This window comes from Pleurodeles waltl, chromosome 5 (assembly GCF_031143425.1).
Source record: "Pleurodeles waltl isolate 20211129_DDA chromosome 5, aPleWal1.hap1.20221129, whole genome shotgun sequence".
Taxonomy (NCBI): domain Eukaryota; kingdom Metazoa; phylum Chordata; class Amphibia; order Caudata; family Salamandridae; genus Pleurodeles; species Pleurodeles waltl.
Genome location: NC_090444.1, coordinates 1,652,518,659 through 1,652,533,265, shown reverse-complemented (window position 1 = coordinate 1,652,533,265; position 14,607 = coordinate 1,652,518,659). Strand labels below are relative to the sequence as shown.

Below are 14,607 nucleotides of genomic sequence, written 5' to 3'. Positions count from 1 at the left end.
GGATTTTTCACTGACTGTTCTTCCCGCACTTACAGCTAGTCCTTCTTTCTCAGTCTCCCAGATTCGCAAGCAAAATTCGAGCCGCAAATTTTACTCTCAACTGATCAATGGGTGTGTCCTGGTGCACATAGGACTCACCAAATCTCAGTCGAAATTTTCTTTCACTCACTTTACTCACTCTCTGACTTGTTGACCACGCCTGATCAACCTACTAAACCAGACAGATTACAACTTAAAACCAAGTGTCTCATACACTTTTCAATATACTCCAAAGTCTTAGACCACGCAGGGTCCGTACATCAACAACCATGCGGACAATTTTTCAGCACAAAGCACTACACACATATGAAGTTCGATGCCTTCCCTACTCTCACACTGCGGAGTATGCACACTCCTTCTACAACTTCATTTGGAGTAAGCAAACTCCCTAAAACCCTCACAATTCACCTGCGATTTGCATAAGCTGTGCAAGCACAACCTACTTCATTCACCCTGTCACTTGAATGCCGAGAACACCCTCAAACAACCATTAGGAGGATCCAGGATTCTGGGGAAGTCCTTTCTGGACTTAAAGGAACATTTTCTCTCCAATTAACATCACTGAAAAATAAAATCCAAATTTCAATAATAGTGAATTCTGCTACCATCTCTGGGACCTTCAATCCAGCTTACTATCTAGGTTATAAACTCTTATGGAGACAAACCACCACCTCCCTCATCATCTCTGTTCACCTATTATTCTATACCGGATGTCTATGATGGGCTCTTAAGGAGACGAACCATCAGTCTGCTACCACCTCTGTTAGCGCGTCTGACCTTAATAAGTATTCTTACCAGGGGACGCGGATAGGTTGATAAACCTTTTGACTTGCAATTAAGATGTTAAGAAGTCAGTAATTATCACACACCATGACCTTTCAGTCATGAATAACCACACCTTTAGTAAAAGTTAGAATATTTATTTCCCTAAATTAACAATGCTAAGGTCAATGTAGATTAATCTCAAAATCAAATGAAACACATACAGAAACAACACTGGCTGTCCAAAGCGGCAGAAGAAACGTAATCTAATCAAAGCTTGAACTACAACACATTCTAAGGTTTTGGTGAAAATGAATAACTAAGTCAACTGCGTCAAAGTAATTACATAAATTAAGTTTAGCAGAGAAATTCATTAAGCATTAATCCCTGATAGCGTGATTTCACTAGTGAGGATCCTTAACTGACATCAGATTAGCATCAGCATGTTGGGCTTCATGCAAAACAATTTAACAACACAAATTTGAAAAAACATCTAACTATGGCTCTATCAAACAGTGCAGTTGGTACCTAGAAAGAAAGAAAAAGCAAATATTCATAATAATCAACAGTCTCATTTATAATACCTATCCTCAATGTGGATCAGGAAGCAGAGTCATTCTTCGTCCTCAGGACATCAGTCTATCAGCAAGGCATCAGGATTCAGCATCAAAGTTCAGAAAATGCAGAGTCTTTAAGCATTAAAATTAAACATGTCTCTTCTCAAGACGCACAAAAAATATTGACCTTTCGGCCAGCAAGAAAATGGGCAATGGGTCTGTCTTCTCTCAGAGCAACATCGTTAAATTAAAACTACTTCCCAAATCCCTGTTGGTCAGTCAATCGCATGTTCACACTTTGTCCAATAAAACTAAAACTCCAAATCTATGAATTCTACTATTAGTCTGTTCACAGGTCGTTGATTGGTTTGTCTTGTAATGACCTCTTCATCCGGCTTGTCAGGTAACAATATTGTTGCAGCTTCCACTCCAGTCAGTATCTCCATTGTTCTTCTCCTGAGAAAGTCAGTCTCACACACATTACACACAAAATGTTACATTAGTAGGGACAGCATCTTCTTGCATTCGGTTCTCATGAGAAAGCTTCCATTATGAGCACATTTAAACAATACAATAGTAATCACAGTTTACCTCTCTCGAGGACAGCCATTTTATTAAGCGTTAAGAAATACAGCTTTTACATGAGGCCTGGCAAATAGGCCAAGACATTCGCTAAGTTAAGGCCTACAATTAATAAAGCTACAGCAAAATGCACAACCCTTCATATGATGCACTACTACATTAATCTAACAAATGCTCAATATTTCATATTATTAAATCATTGATTAGTACATTTCGTTAACACTGGTGGCCATTCTTCGTGATCACATTTTCAAATGTGTGCATTAATTTTCTATGTTATTTATTTTCTACACAAATCATTTATTCAAAATACCTGAACACTTGTTAATATTTTTTATAAAAACACCTGCGCTGGTATACACATACTTCAGGATGGCTTGGGATGACTTCCCCAGATAATTACAGGAATAGCCCAGCATTGGATGACTTCCGAATGACTACAGGATGATCTTCCTTTTTGACTGGGCTCCCTTTCATGGAGCACAGGAAGGTGTCTTGTTGCGTGAAAGTATGACAAGTCTGCCTATATATCTTTGAAGGGTGCTTTCACTTCGAGCCATATCATCGTTTTCTAGGTCTGAAATGCACAACTGCACTTTTGTTGTCCAGCTATATTACAGGGTACCTGAACTACACGTGGACGCTGAGCTTGTACTCTAGGTTTCAGATGGTTATCAACAAGATGGTAAACGCCCAGGTTCGCGGTACATGAGGAACAACCACCAAGTAACAAATAAAAGTACTAATGGAGATTTATTTGCTGCGTGAGGGCGAGACAGGGACGATTGACAAGGGCGTGATTTACACAATAAATGTGAGACAAATTGCACCGTCGTCTTCCGCTATTAAAATAAGGCGGCCATCTTGTAATCAAATAACAATGTATCCCTTGCAGGCGTAACCTCATTTCTAGTTGCTTTAGAAATCTAAATATTTCTATAAAATCATTCACTTATTTTGGATACTATCGTTTGGCTAAGCAAACTAGCTTGTTTACAAAGTAAGCTTTCCTCAAAATGACTATGCAGTGTCTTTCCATCAATAAAACGTTTCGTAATATACAGAAACTAACAGAGTTTCAGTGGTTACATTTTTCTGTTTATTTTAACTGAGCGCACGATATATTTCCATAGAAAAAGGAGCGTTTTACAATGGTGGCTACCGCTTCGTTGAGAGGCGCAGAAAGGGTGGGCAGTGACTCTATAGTCCTATCTCCATATCTATGCCTGGCATGTCAGGGACCGTGCTGCTTACCGCCGCTGCCCTGGGGCTGGGGGGCGCTGTTTTACTGCTGAGCCGTCGGCTCTTCTCATCTGGGCTCCGACGGTGCCCGCTCAGCCTCATGCGGGGCAAGACGGTGATCATAACTGGTGGCAACAGCGGTATCGGTAAAGCCACTGCTACCGAGCTAGTGAAGAGGCAAGCGCGGGTGATCTTGGCCTGCAGGGACAGGCAGCGAGCGGAGGAGGCGGCGCGAGACATCCTGCGCGAGGCCGCGGAGGGGGGCGCCGGTGAGCTCGGGGAGGTAGTCATCCGACATCTGGATCTGGCCTCCCTGAGTTCCGTACAACGTTTCTGTCATGGGGTGATCCAGGTAAATAAGGAATATAACCATGGCCCCGGCCGCTCACCCATGCTCTTTCCCTGTCGTAACCTTCTGTTCTTTCTTACCCTTCCTCACCCTTTTATTCTCTGCTGCTGCAGTCTCCATCAGATGTTCTACAATTGCGCCTCCCCCCCCATATATTTTAATACCAATACCAATCTGGCTAATTGTCATCACCTGCTCCAACCCCACGCAGTTCATTCATCCGCACTGTCTTTCTGTGCCCACCCCTGCACCCAGGTTGAGCCCTCTGTATATTCCCTAACCAATAATGTTCCCACCGGTGCACCAGAAAGAAACCGCACAAAGCTATGCATTGAGCTTGCGTCCCTGCATATTTATTCCACTACTTCGTCCTCGGGGTGTCTACAGATCCAGCAGGTAACGGATTTCTTTTCACTGGTGCAATTACGAACCACGGTTTTACACATGTCATGGGCTTGGGAATGGTTACCCAACCCTCTGTACAAAACATGGCCAATGGGAGTTTTGTCTTTTTGGTTTTTGGTGAGATCGTTGTTATTAATGCTCACAGTAGCGACCACGGAAAGTCTTGTTTGACAACAACACCACATTATAACAAATGAGCACCACTGACTTCACAGGGAGAACCGGAATTACCTAAAAGCAGAAATTCCTAGCTGAATACTCGGGTCAGACAACCAAAGTCCGTGGAAACTAGTGAGATGAACATCGATAGAACAAATACAGCCATTTAGCAAATAAACATCGATAGTAGAAACAATGGAAAATGTTGAACAAATAATATTTGTTTTGGTAGACAAGAAAGTGGCTAAAGATTCACACATTTCCTTGTCCAGAAGGAATATGGAAGATGTGCAAGTAGGATGAGAAAAAATCAACAATCTGAAATCGCCAATTTTTTATATTTGTTTTGCCTAATTACCAGATGCAGCATATGATTTCTCCCTAATAAGTGGTCTTCCCAATTTGTATTTTATAGTTTTTTCAAGGCAGCTGAGAAGTCTAATATCTTATAAATTTTTTAGTTTTGCCTCTAAATCCGCTTGGATTTCATACATTTAGGTTTCAGTTCCAGGAAATCGGACAAAACCAGGGGTTCGAAGATCTGAGCCCACAATTATAAAACTGTTTATAGGAACTGACCCGGGATAAAATGCTGTGATTCAAAGAAAGCAACTGTTTTCATAAACTTCTGATGTTACAGAGACACATACCTGAGCACGATTGGTCCCCATTTGAACTTGCTAGGCCAGATGAACAGTTTTATTCACCTGAAACGTTACCAGTCTCTGCAATGGCTTCTGCTGCATCACAACATCCCTTTCCGCTTGCACACTCACTCGCCACATGCAGCTTATCGCTCATTCCCTACTCTCCACTCACCTTGAAACTTCATGCACTGCTCCTGCGCCTATTGGCTGTCTCTGAGCCTCTTTTCACTGAACCTACATCTTACTTTGTCAGGGCTTCTAATTAATATTTCTCTGGAAAACCCAAAGCTTCATTTTTGTTGTTCAGGCATCCAAATCTTTCCCCTCAAGAGTTAACTTCTTAAATGGTCTGTCACATGATGCTCAGTTAAATGCACAGACCTGTGTATACCCCAAATGTTGCAGGTTCGACGGCTTGGGAAGCGCACAGGCATTCGCTTTTGAGGCTTAAACAATGAGTATCATTAAAATCGGTAGTAATGAAAACTTCTCCAAGATATAATTCAATTTCTTGGTTTTGCTGCATAAATGCCCTTATGCGATCAAACTTGCAAACGTATCATGAGTATTTTATTGTAATTTACTACAATGGGGCTCTGCATAAAAGCTGAGGCAGAATGATCCACCTTATGCTAGCTGTGTGTGGGGGTGCAAGGAGGGGGTTGGTGCAAGAGGACTGCTTCAACCCTCTGCCCAACTTATCCTGCCACCTTTTTGGAGAGCTTCCAACTCCCCTGGTGTCTAACTAGCTGTTCTAGTTTTGACATTTCGGCAGCACTGAGAACCTATTTTAAAATGTCACAACATCCCTTTGCGTTCATGAGCTGCATCTAACAGGGGTGTGGAATTTAATAAAATAACTACTTGTCCATGGGACAGGTTGCTTCTTAAATCTACTTGTCCCTTTGCTGTTAGGGCTACTACTATAGTAGGGTTTGAATGCTTGCAATTTAAATCCTACTATAGCAATTTCCTTATTTTGCCACCTTTCCGCAGATCTACATACTGCAGCTGGAGAAAGCAGTAAGCAATAGTTCCAGGGTTGGAATGTCTTTGAGTCCGCAAACTTACTAACTTGCATGCTTTAAGGATTTTCCCCAGCTCTTCTCTAATTTTTTCCCATAATGAGATTGGTTGGAAATTTACTCCTGACAGTGGCAGAAGTTCTTCCAGGGTTGGAAAAAAAAAATGATTGGAGGACTAGTGAACTTGTAAACGCTCAATAGATTTTCACATGAGCAAATCTACACATGTATATTTACTCATGCTAAAGTACAGTTCACAATTTTTTTCTAGAGGTACAATTTCATGGTCTGTAAGCTCTTGTGAATTCATGAAAGCCGCTAATTCAAAGACGTATACAATGAGTGCACTTTTGTGACTTTCTTTAAGAATTGGGTCCCTAATTAGGTCTGGGGTTAACAAAGACGTTTTGTTTTTATTAAACTTCTATTTCTCTCTCTATCAGCTGGCTTTACTGTGAGTGATCACATTCTGCTCTTCCACAAGGATCATATTGGCACACAAAGTAGTTTTCTGTGCAAGGAACTACTGTGGCAATCCGTGGCATAATGAAACTGGAGGCCCCCCCTTGCAAAGAACATGGAGGCCCGCCTCCAGACTTACTCAGGGTAGGTGCTGTGCGGAAGGGACCCCCTTGAGGGGGGCTGTGGGGCCTTTGTTACACCACTGGTGGCAAAGTGTGCTTTTTGAGACCAAATACTTTTTTTTTTCTTTTTTGCCAGTGTTTGTTACAATGTTGAGGGCATAGCAGCTCCCATGACAATAAAGTGTTACAAAAGCCATGTCACAACAAGACACGTATTGACAAAACCAAAAGACTCACAAAACATGTCGGATCAGTTGGCTTTTCCAGTGCTTACAATTGCATCTAATCAGAGAGCATTCTGGGAGCATTATACTTAGCCACATATTGTTAAACTTTTCGAACATATGTACACTTTTTTTTTTTTTTTTTTTTTTTAAATCTGGAATCACTGTCAGTAGTGCAGTGTGACCTTAAAACGTTTATTTACAACGCTCATCCTAACATAAATACAAGTTCGAACAGCATTAACTTATGGACACACATATTACCTCCTCTGCAGACAGCTACCTTCTTTGTAAAACTGGCAGCCAAAGCATTTGTGCTGCAGGGGGCTGGACCTACTTGTGCCAAGGACAAAATAAACATGTAAACTTGTTGCCCTTGATCCCAAACAATATGTCCTGGGCGTTGGGAAAATAGGAATTCCACATCCCTGTACAGACCTTCACTCCAGATATCCAATAGATTCCGTCTCTGCATATAAAGGTATAGTAGGTCGTGAACTATTGGTAAGTGGAAATGTAGTATTACATACTCTGCTCTCTTGTAGTGTTTGTGACCCGTTGGTATGTATACACAAATTTCCTGGAATGTTAGCTGATAACATAAGATATGGAATATTTTTGCCTTTTATTTCTGAGTTATTGAGACGCAATGGGAAATCCCTAGATCTCCTGGACATGGTAGTAAAATCTAGCAAATTTCTGTGTGCTGAATCCGCCACTGTATTATCAACTAGCCTCTATAAATAATTACTGCAACCAAGTGTTATTCCTTTTCTTGATATAGGTTTTGTAAGTAAGTTTGTTTGCTTCTTGGGACCCAAGTAATAAACATTTTATATATCATCATATAACAAAGGAAGATGTAAGAAAGGCATTCCTTTTTCTACTGTTGATGGGAGTTTCAAACATATCCAGCAGTCTGAAACATTCCTTTCCCTGTGATAAGCATTCATAGTTTGTATAGCAACATTGTTTTTATAATTCTCATGGTGTGACCATGGACATCTTGTAATACAGGCAATGACATATACAATATAACGGGCAGTAATATTTCCTAGATGAATATAGCACAAACTATTAAGCAACACATCAAAAATGCTAATATCATAATACAAAGAGGTTTATGATAGGCAATATAACGGGCAGTAATAGTTCCTAGATGAATATGGCACAAATTACGCAACACATCAAAAATCCTGACATCATAATACAAGCAGGTTTAACGGAAATTTACCTATTTAGTTCTTTCAACTTCTTTTCTCTAGCCATCCATTATTTGTCAAACGTGTTGTTTTAGGGCTCACAGGGTTTTCAAGCACTTATGAATCCTTTACCATTTTTTTCATTCCTTTCAGTTCTTTTTGACTTTTTGTCTCAGATTATATCTTGGACAGTAAATCTGGTTTGTGTTCAGACTTTTCTTGACACGTTGATGCAGGTGCCCTCTTCACATAAGAGGCACCTATCCAGTTTCTATAATTAGTACATTTTACTCCAGTATTGATCACCAGCAGAATATTTACCAGACCTTTTCTCCTCTGCTGCAGACCATTCTCTGCAAAGTTTTTACTAGGACCCACTCGCCAGGCTTGAGATCATGCCCCGGGGTCTGCAGAGGTTCCGGAAAGGCTTCCTACACCTGCTGATGCCTAAGTTGTACTTGCTTAGTGAGGGTAATACAATAGTCTCTTAGCCATTCATTAGACAAATGTAATGTTGAAGCATGTTGGGGAGCCTCCCAGGATAAGCCGGCCTGTGAGGATTTCATGGGGGCTCAGTTTATTTGAACCAGGTGTACTGAGCTTACTCATAGGTGTCCACGGCAGAGGGTCCACCCGTATCAGGGTTGTTTCAGGTCATATTTTCACAGTTTTGGCTGTCAGTGTACCATTTAGTTTCTCTGCTTGTGGGTGATGCATACAATGGAACTACTGCTTGATGGGTAAGGCTTTGGTCACCCAGTTCACCACTCTGTTTAAAAAAACAAATATATATATTAATCTAGCCCAATGTCTTACGATAATATTTTAAGTAGCCTGAACCTTGGAAATAGTTCCTTCAACAAGTTCTTTGCAACACTAATGGCATAATTTGGGGCATAGAGTTGTAACTCATAATGTGATAGTCGAGCATTTGTTAAATTCTGTGTCTATGTTTTGTTCAAAATCAGATCAACAGCAGGTGAAATATATACGTGACGTTTATTTCCTAATATCAAAGTTTTAGCCTGTTGTAATAATATTGCCGCAGCCGCTGTCAATGTGAAAGACCTCTAGCTATAAGGTCTTTCATCACAGAAAAATATGCACATGGTTGTTTGGGAACCCCAAGTTGCTGAGTAAGAACAGCAAGGCCACCACCTTCTCGTTCGCAGATTTCATCATATACGGACAAGCCATCCTTTCTCTCCTTTTTTAATGTTGCATTATGCTGCCACTTCCTGTCCTAGCTTTAGTGTCCTTTCTGTGTGGGTATACTATTCATCTGCAATTTCCCCAATGTTTGGATAGCCTTTTGCAAAAGCTAATGGCTCTGTCTTAGTCCAGATTGTGTGTACATGAAACACAGACTGTGTAGAGTTAAACCCAGGAGCATCTTGTAGTGGAAACTGCCCATCAAAACATAGTTGTTTTAGCTTCCCAGTTGTGGATACTGAATGCATCAATAGTCATGGTGCCTTTTCTTTCTTAACTTGAAGGTTGTGAGCCTGGTAATCAATATCCTGGAGCTCTGTATCCCATTCACATTTAAATTCCACTTTCTTGTCATGTGCCGAGGTCCAATGTTCTTTCAAATTTAGAAATATATGTTTGCACACACATTCTGAAACATGATTTTTCATGATAAATGTTAATTCTCCAGGGAACTCTCCTTTTTCAACATCACCCCCAAAATGATTAATGTCATTACGTATCACATCATCAGAAAAAAAATAACAGCAGTGACAATGCTGTATCTACTAATCTTTTAGACCTCTCAAGCTGTTGTGAGATACAATCAGTATAAGTAATGTTGTGGTTTTAGACTGTACAGGTGTTTTACTTCCATCTTTATGTCTATTATCTATTTTAGGCTGTTCATATGAAGGGGGACATATTGTTCCATTTAGTAACCTATCTATAATAAGGTCTATCTTCTGTGGCTCTGATGTTACTGAAAGCCTGGTTAGGTAACATTTTTCTACCTATCCTACCTATGTTGTTCTGCTCTTTGTTCCTTTATTTCCACGGCCACTTCTGTGTTGTTGTGTGTTTTTTTTTTTTTTTTTTTTTAATCATCGCTTGGTACTGTTTTACCAATCACTCCATGGCATAGTCGTCCCATTTGTTTAATATTTCAAATTGTGTTAATCTTATCTTTTTCTTAGCTGGTATACACAATGTTTCACATAAGTAATCTATCAAAGGCAAACATGGCAGTAGTCGGAAATTGTAAGTCTAAGGGCCTGATTATGATATTGGCAAATTAAATACTCCGTCACAAATGTGACAGGTATTCCATCCGCCGTATTGCGATTTCCATAAGATATAATGGAATCGTAATAAGGCAGACAGAATATCCTTCATGTTTGTGACTGAGTAACCTCGTCCGCCAAAATCATAATCCGGCCGTTAGTGCAATTACTAAACTAGGAAAAACTGTTTCAGAAAAAGTCCAGACTGAAGTCTTTCATCAGTTCCCAGGCAACTGGAGCACTGACTGCGGAAAGGGGAATATTAAAGGGTTTTAAACCCTCATCAGATATGGCCACCATTGCTCATCATGCCATGATGTCACAGTGTACTAACATTGCTGTGTATTGCAGTGGACGAAAAATGTGAAAGATGGTTGCCAAAGGCAGGTCTTAGGAAAATTGTGCATCGCAGAAATAGGTCCTCGTCTGCCAGAAGGGTTGATAGTAGATATGAGGGACAGACATGGGCAGGGAGATCAAGATCTTGAGCGCCAAGGTAGGAGATGGGCATTGAGGGCTTGGCAGAACAAATTGCAAAAAAAAAAGGGAGTCATGTGAAGCACAGCCTTAAGCGGGCTCAAAAGAAAGAAAGTTAAATAAAATGTAGCAAAAAGGAGGCATGAGAAGACCTGAGCAAAGAGGTTGTGAGAAAAGTGAAGTTGGCCAAGACAGTAGTAGGTAAAGCTCAGCTTTAGAAAGGTGAGTCAGGAAGACTTAAATAAAATGAAGGCATCAGGAAAAACGAGCAGAATAAAGTAAGACAAAACATTGAGGACAGTTTGAAAATATCAACCTAAAGAAAGACTCAAAAGAGGCTACTTGGCACTCATCTGTAACTAAGTAGCAGTCAGGAGAATATTTTGATCAGCCTTGTTAACTAACGTCACCGGGCTGTTTGTGGTATCACCTGCTGCTTGCTAATTGGCAATTAAGAGAGTGTGCCACCCTGACCTTGCCATTGGATTCAATAGAATTATTATGACTGCCTAGTGCTTAGACAGCTATAATATTCAAGCCAAAAGTGTATAGAAAATAGTGCAGCAATGACCGTACAGCTTAGAGGAAGGGGGCCATGCTCCCCGTGTGTGAAAAACCTGCACACTATTGGCTTGATTCTGTGAGATCCATACATTTGGAAATTCAGAGGATAGTGATTTTCCCATGATAACAATTCCTGTCAATTTGTGAATACAAGATTTAAACTCTGGATTCCTGAGTTCACTGTGTATTGTAGCAACTAGACCATATTATCTCCATACAGGCCTGTGCATATTTTATTCATGCTATTCTAACTCGTCTCATGTTGACACACGCATTAAATAGGAAGGGAAGCTGTATAGGTGACATCAACCTGGTAGATGTTGCAACATACTCCGTTCCTGTTTCTATTTAATGTGTGTGTCAAGAAGAGGTGAGTTAGAATAGCATACATATAATAACCCCACATCAAGTAAACCAAGTTATGTACCACACTTTTTCCATTTTCACTCTTCCCTTTCCTACCCATTCTTCCTTTTCATTTCTATCGACTTATTTCTTCGGTAGCCATTCTCTTGTCATTTTACTTCCTTCTCTTTCTTTTCCTCCACGCTTTTGTCACTCTACTCTCCTCACATTTTTTTTTCTGCTGCTTCAGTTTATTCCATTAACCATATGTTTTTTTGTATATGCATGTATTGGTATTTTTTCAGCATGAACCTAAATCGAGAGCAATAGATCGCTGAACAGGGGCCTGGGCCCCGGACCGATAAAGCTATTGTGGAAGGTCATTGGCTGACTTTTGTTTCTGGGGTAGTGTTACTTGATGAGATATCTTCTTTAAGACCTTAATGAGCCTAACGATTATAGTTTAGTATCGGGGAGGCAGCTGAAAAGGGTATTGCTTCTGTCCAGATGGACCCTCTTGAATTTGTCATTTGTCCCTTAATGTTTTGCCATTATCGTGCTACTCTGTCTCTGGACGTCATCTTTTCTCTCTTCTCTTGTGAGAATTCTCTCTTGAGAGTTGTCTTGTAATTATGAATCATGTGTGATAAAAAATTATTTGTACTTCGGCGCTGGCTTTCTCCTGGAACTAGGAAAGGAAACAATCTGCATACAGACAGCCACATCTCCAATCCAAACTGTTGTGATCCACATCCATATTAAATTCCAGAACATCTCTAATGTAGAAGAATCGCACGATGACCCCGGATATGCCCTGACAGAGGTCCATGATTCACTGCTTAATATCACTATTCTCTTCTTACACCTAATGGGAGGCGTTGGGATTGATTTATTTATTTTTCATATAGTGTTCCTTATAGATTGGTCCTATTTTAAAAACATCGACACAGGATACACTTGCTAAAAGTTGTTAAAGGCACGTACTGTACAAATTGTGAAGTATTCAACTTCATCTTTGTAATAGAGTGAGAACAAGACAGTTTTTTGTTTGTCTGATTGCTTACCTATTGAGAGATTTCTGCATTTTCTGAATTACATGACACCCATGTAGGTTTAAGCCAGGTATATTCACACTGCTGTCCATTTACTTAATACCCCATTGAGAAGCTTGACTTTCCTTTTTTTTTTGTCTTCAAAGGACGAGCCAAGGCTGGATGTGCTGATCAATAATGCAGGGATATTTCAGTGTCCGTACATGAAGACTGAAGATGGTTTTGAGATGCAGTTTGGGGTTAACCATCTGGGCCACTTCCTGCTCACTCAACTTCTCCTTGGCCTCCTGAAGAAATCGTCCCCAAGCAGGATTGTTGTAGTTTCCTCCAAACTGTACAAATATGGAGATATCAACTTTGAGGACTTGAACAGTGAGATAAACTACAATAAAAGCTTTGCTTACAGTCGAAGCAAATTGGCCAACATATTATTTACTAGGGAACTAGCTAGGCGCCTGGAAGGTACAGGGGTTACTGTAAATGCTTTACATCCTGGCATTGTTAGGACAAATCTAGGCAGATATATCAACATTCCATTGCTAGCCAAACCCATTTTCAGTTTAGTGTCATGGGCTTTCTTTAAGACTCCTTCAGAAGGAGCCCAGACTTCTATTTATTTAGCATCGTCTCCAGAAGTGGAGGGGGCATCGGGCTTGTATTTTGGGGATTGCAAAGATGAAGAACTATTGCCTAAAGCCATGGATGATTCTGTTGCACGAAAACTGTGGGATATAAGCGAAGTTATGGTTGGACTTGTCAGATAATTATTCATATTCGAAATTCAGCAAAGGCTGGGTATTAACAGGGCATTTCCAGCCAGTAGTACAAATGAAAAGCTCAAAGTTAATCTCTTAAACGTGTTGCACATTTATTCAGCTGTTCTGGTCGTAAGTTGTATTTGACATGATGATGGTAATAGTGTTGATTGAGTTTTTGTGTGTTTTTAATTTGTTTTGCCAAAGTTTATAAAACAAGAACGCAAATAAAGAACACAACCCAATGGAATATGCATCTTGATTGCCTGTTATGCATCTAATCAAGATAATGTTTTTCTCTGTTAGTGCACGTGCACAGTAGTTACCCATACTATTCCTTCAAGGAGGTGACTTAATTACAGATCCAGGTGTGAAGGTTCTGTAGGAGGAACAGCCTTTACCATGCAATGCCTTTAGCTTGCAGGTAGGGTTTTGTGTCTTTTCCACCACATAGGTGTGAGTGTGTGTCTCTGTATGTATGTATATATATATATATCTCTGTGTGTGTGTGTAGAATGTGTGTATATAGGGTTTAATGTTGGGAATTCGTAAGGGTAATTTTAGGGTTTGGGGTGTGTAGTGGTAAAGGCAGGTAAGGAGTAAATAAAAAGGAGGAGTGGTGAGCTTAAAAAATAAAAGAATAAATGTAATATTAAATATATATGGGTTTCACTTATCATATGATTACGGTAAGGGTTATGGTAAGGGCTGCGTTGAAAAAGGCAAGCGCTGTATTGTCATACACCCATCTGTAGAAAATCAAGGTAGCCCTGGGAATTATACTGGTGGCTCTAGTTAGGCCTTGCAGTGTCTTGTATTTCAAGTTTTGACATCATGGAAGGGGTATATACTCCACATTCAAAGATATTCTGTTCATGGCGAAATGGAGAGACCTACGCCTTCCCTGTTATTGTTCATGTTGTGTGAATGGTTCCTGAAATACTAGGCTTTGTCCCAGTTTTGGCAAAACTGCATTTTCTGGTGCCTTCTATTACATTCTGTGACAGAACACAGGACAGGAGCCAGTGACTATGATGCCAAAGTATATCACTTAGTGGCCGGTGGTATGCCATTTTCCAGATGTCTGTTGAAATCAGAATGGCAGGTGGACACCTCCAAGACCAGTGAAGTAGCCATTGGGGATTACTAGATTAGATCATAGAAATCATTTGCCAGCATTATTCAATTTATCAAAAAACAATTGGAGAACAAGATGCTCTGCACCTGAAGCTACAATTGCTGTTCTTCTAAACCGCCTGCTGTGTCTTTACATGCCAACCTTGTTTTGCCTTTTAAACTGATTACCTTGGGTTGGACGAATCTCCTTTGCTGAAGATATTATAAGACTAATCAATATTTTACCCACGCTATTGATGGGGTCCATA

General features: G+C 40.2%; 1 protein-coding gene across 1 annotated transcript; it reads left to right on the top strand.

Moving 5' to 3' along the window:
- The first annotated feature begins 3,121 nt into the window (after window positions 1-3,121).
- RDH14 (retinol dehydrogenase 14) lies at window positions 3,122-13,472 on the top strand. Its single transcript, XM_069235981.1, has 2 exons — window positions 3,122-3,534; window positions 12,614-13,472. Exons 1-2 carry the CDS (start codon window positions 3,163-3,165, stop codon window positions 13,229-13,231), a joined length of 990 nt encoding a protein of 329 aa, XP_069092082.1. The 5' UTR covers window positions 3,122-3,162; the 3' UTR covers window positions 13,232-13,472.
- Window positions 13,473-14,607: the final 1,135 nt, after the last annotated feature.

Coding starts and splice junctions, on each gene's coding strand:
- RDH14 (XM_069235981.1), top strand. CDS start 3,163: ATGCCTGGCATGTCAGGGACCGTGCTGCTTACCGCCGCTGCCCTGGGG. Junction 3,535..12,613: donor TCTGTCATGGGGTGATCCAG/GTAAATAAGGAA, acceptor TTGTCTTCAAAG/GACGAGCCAAGGCTGGATGT.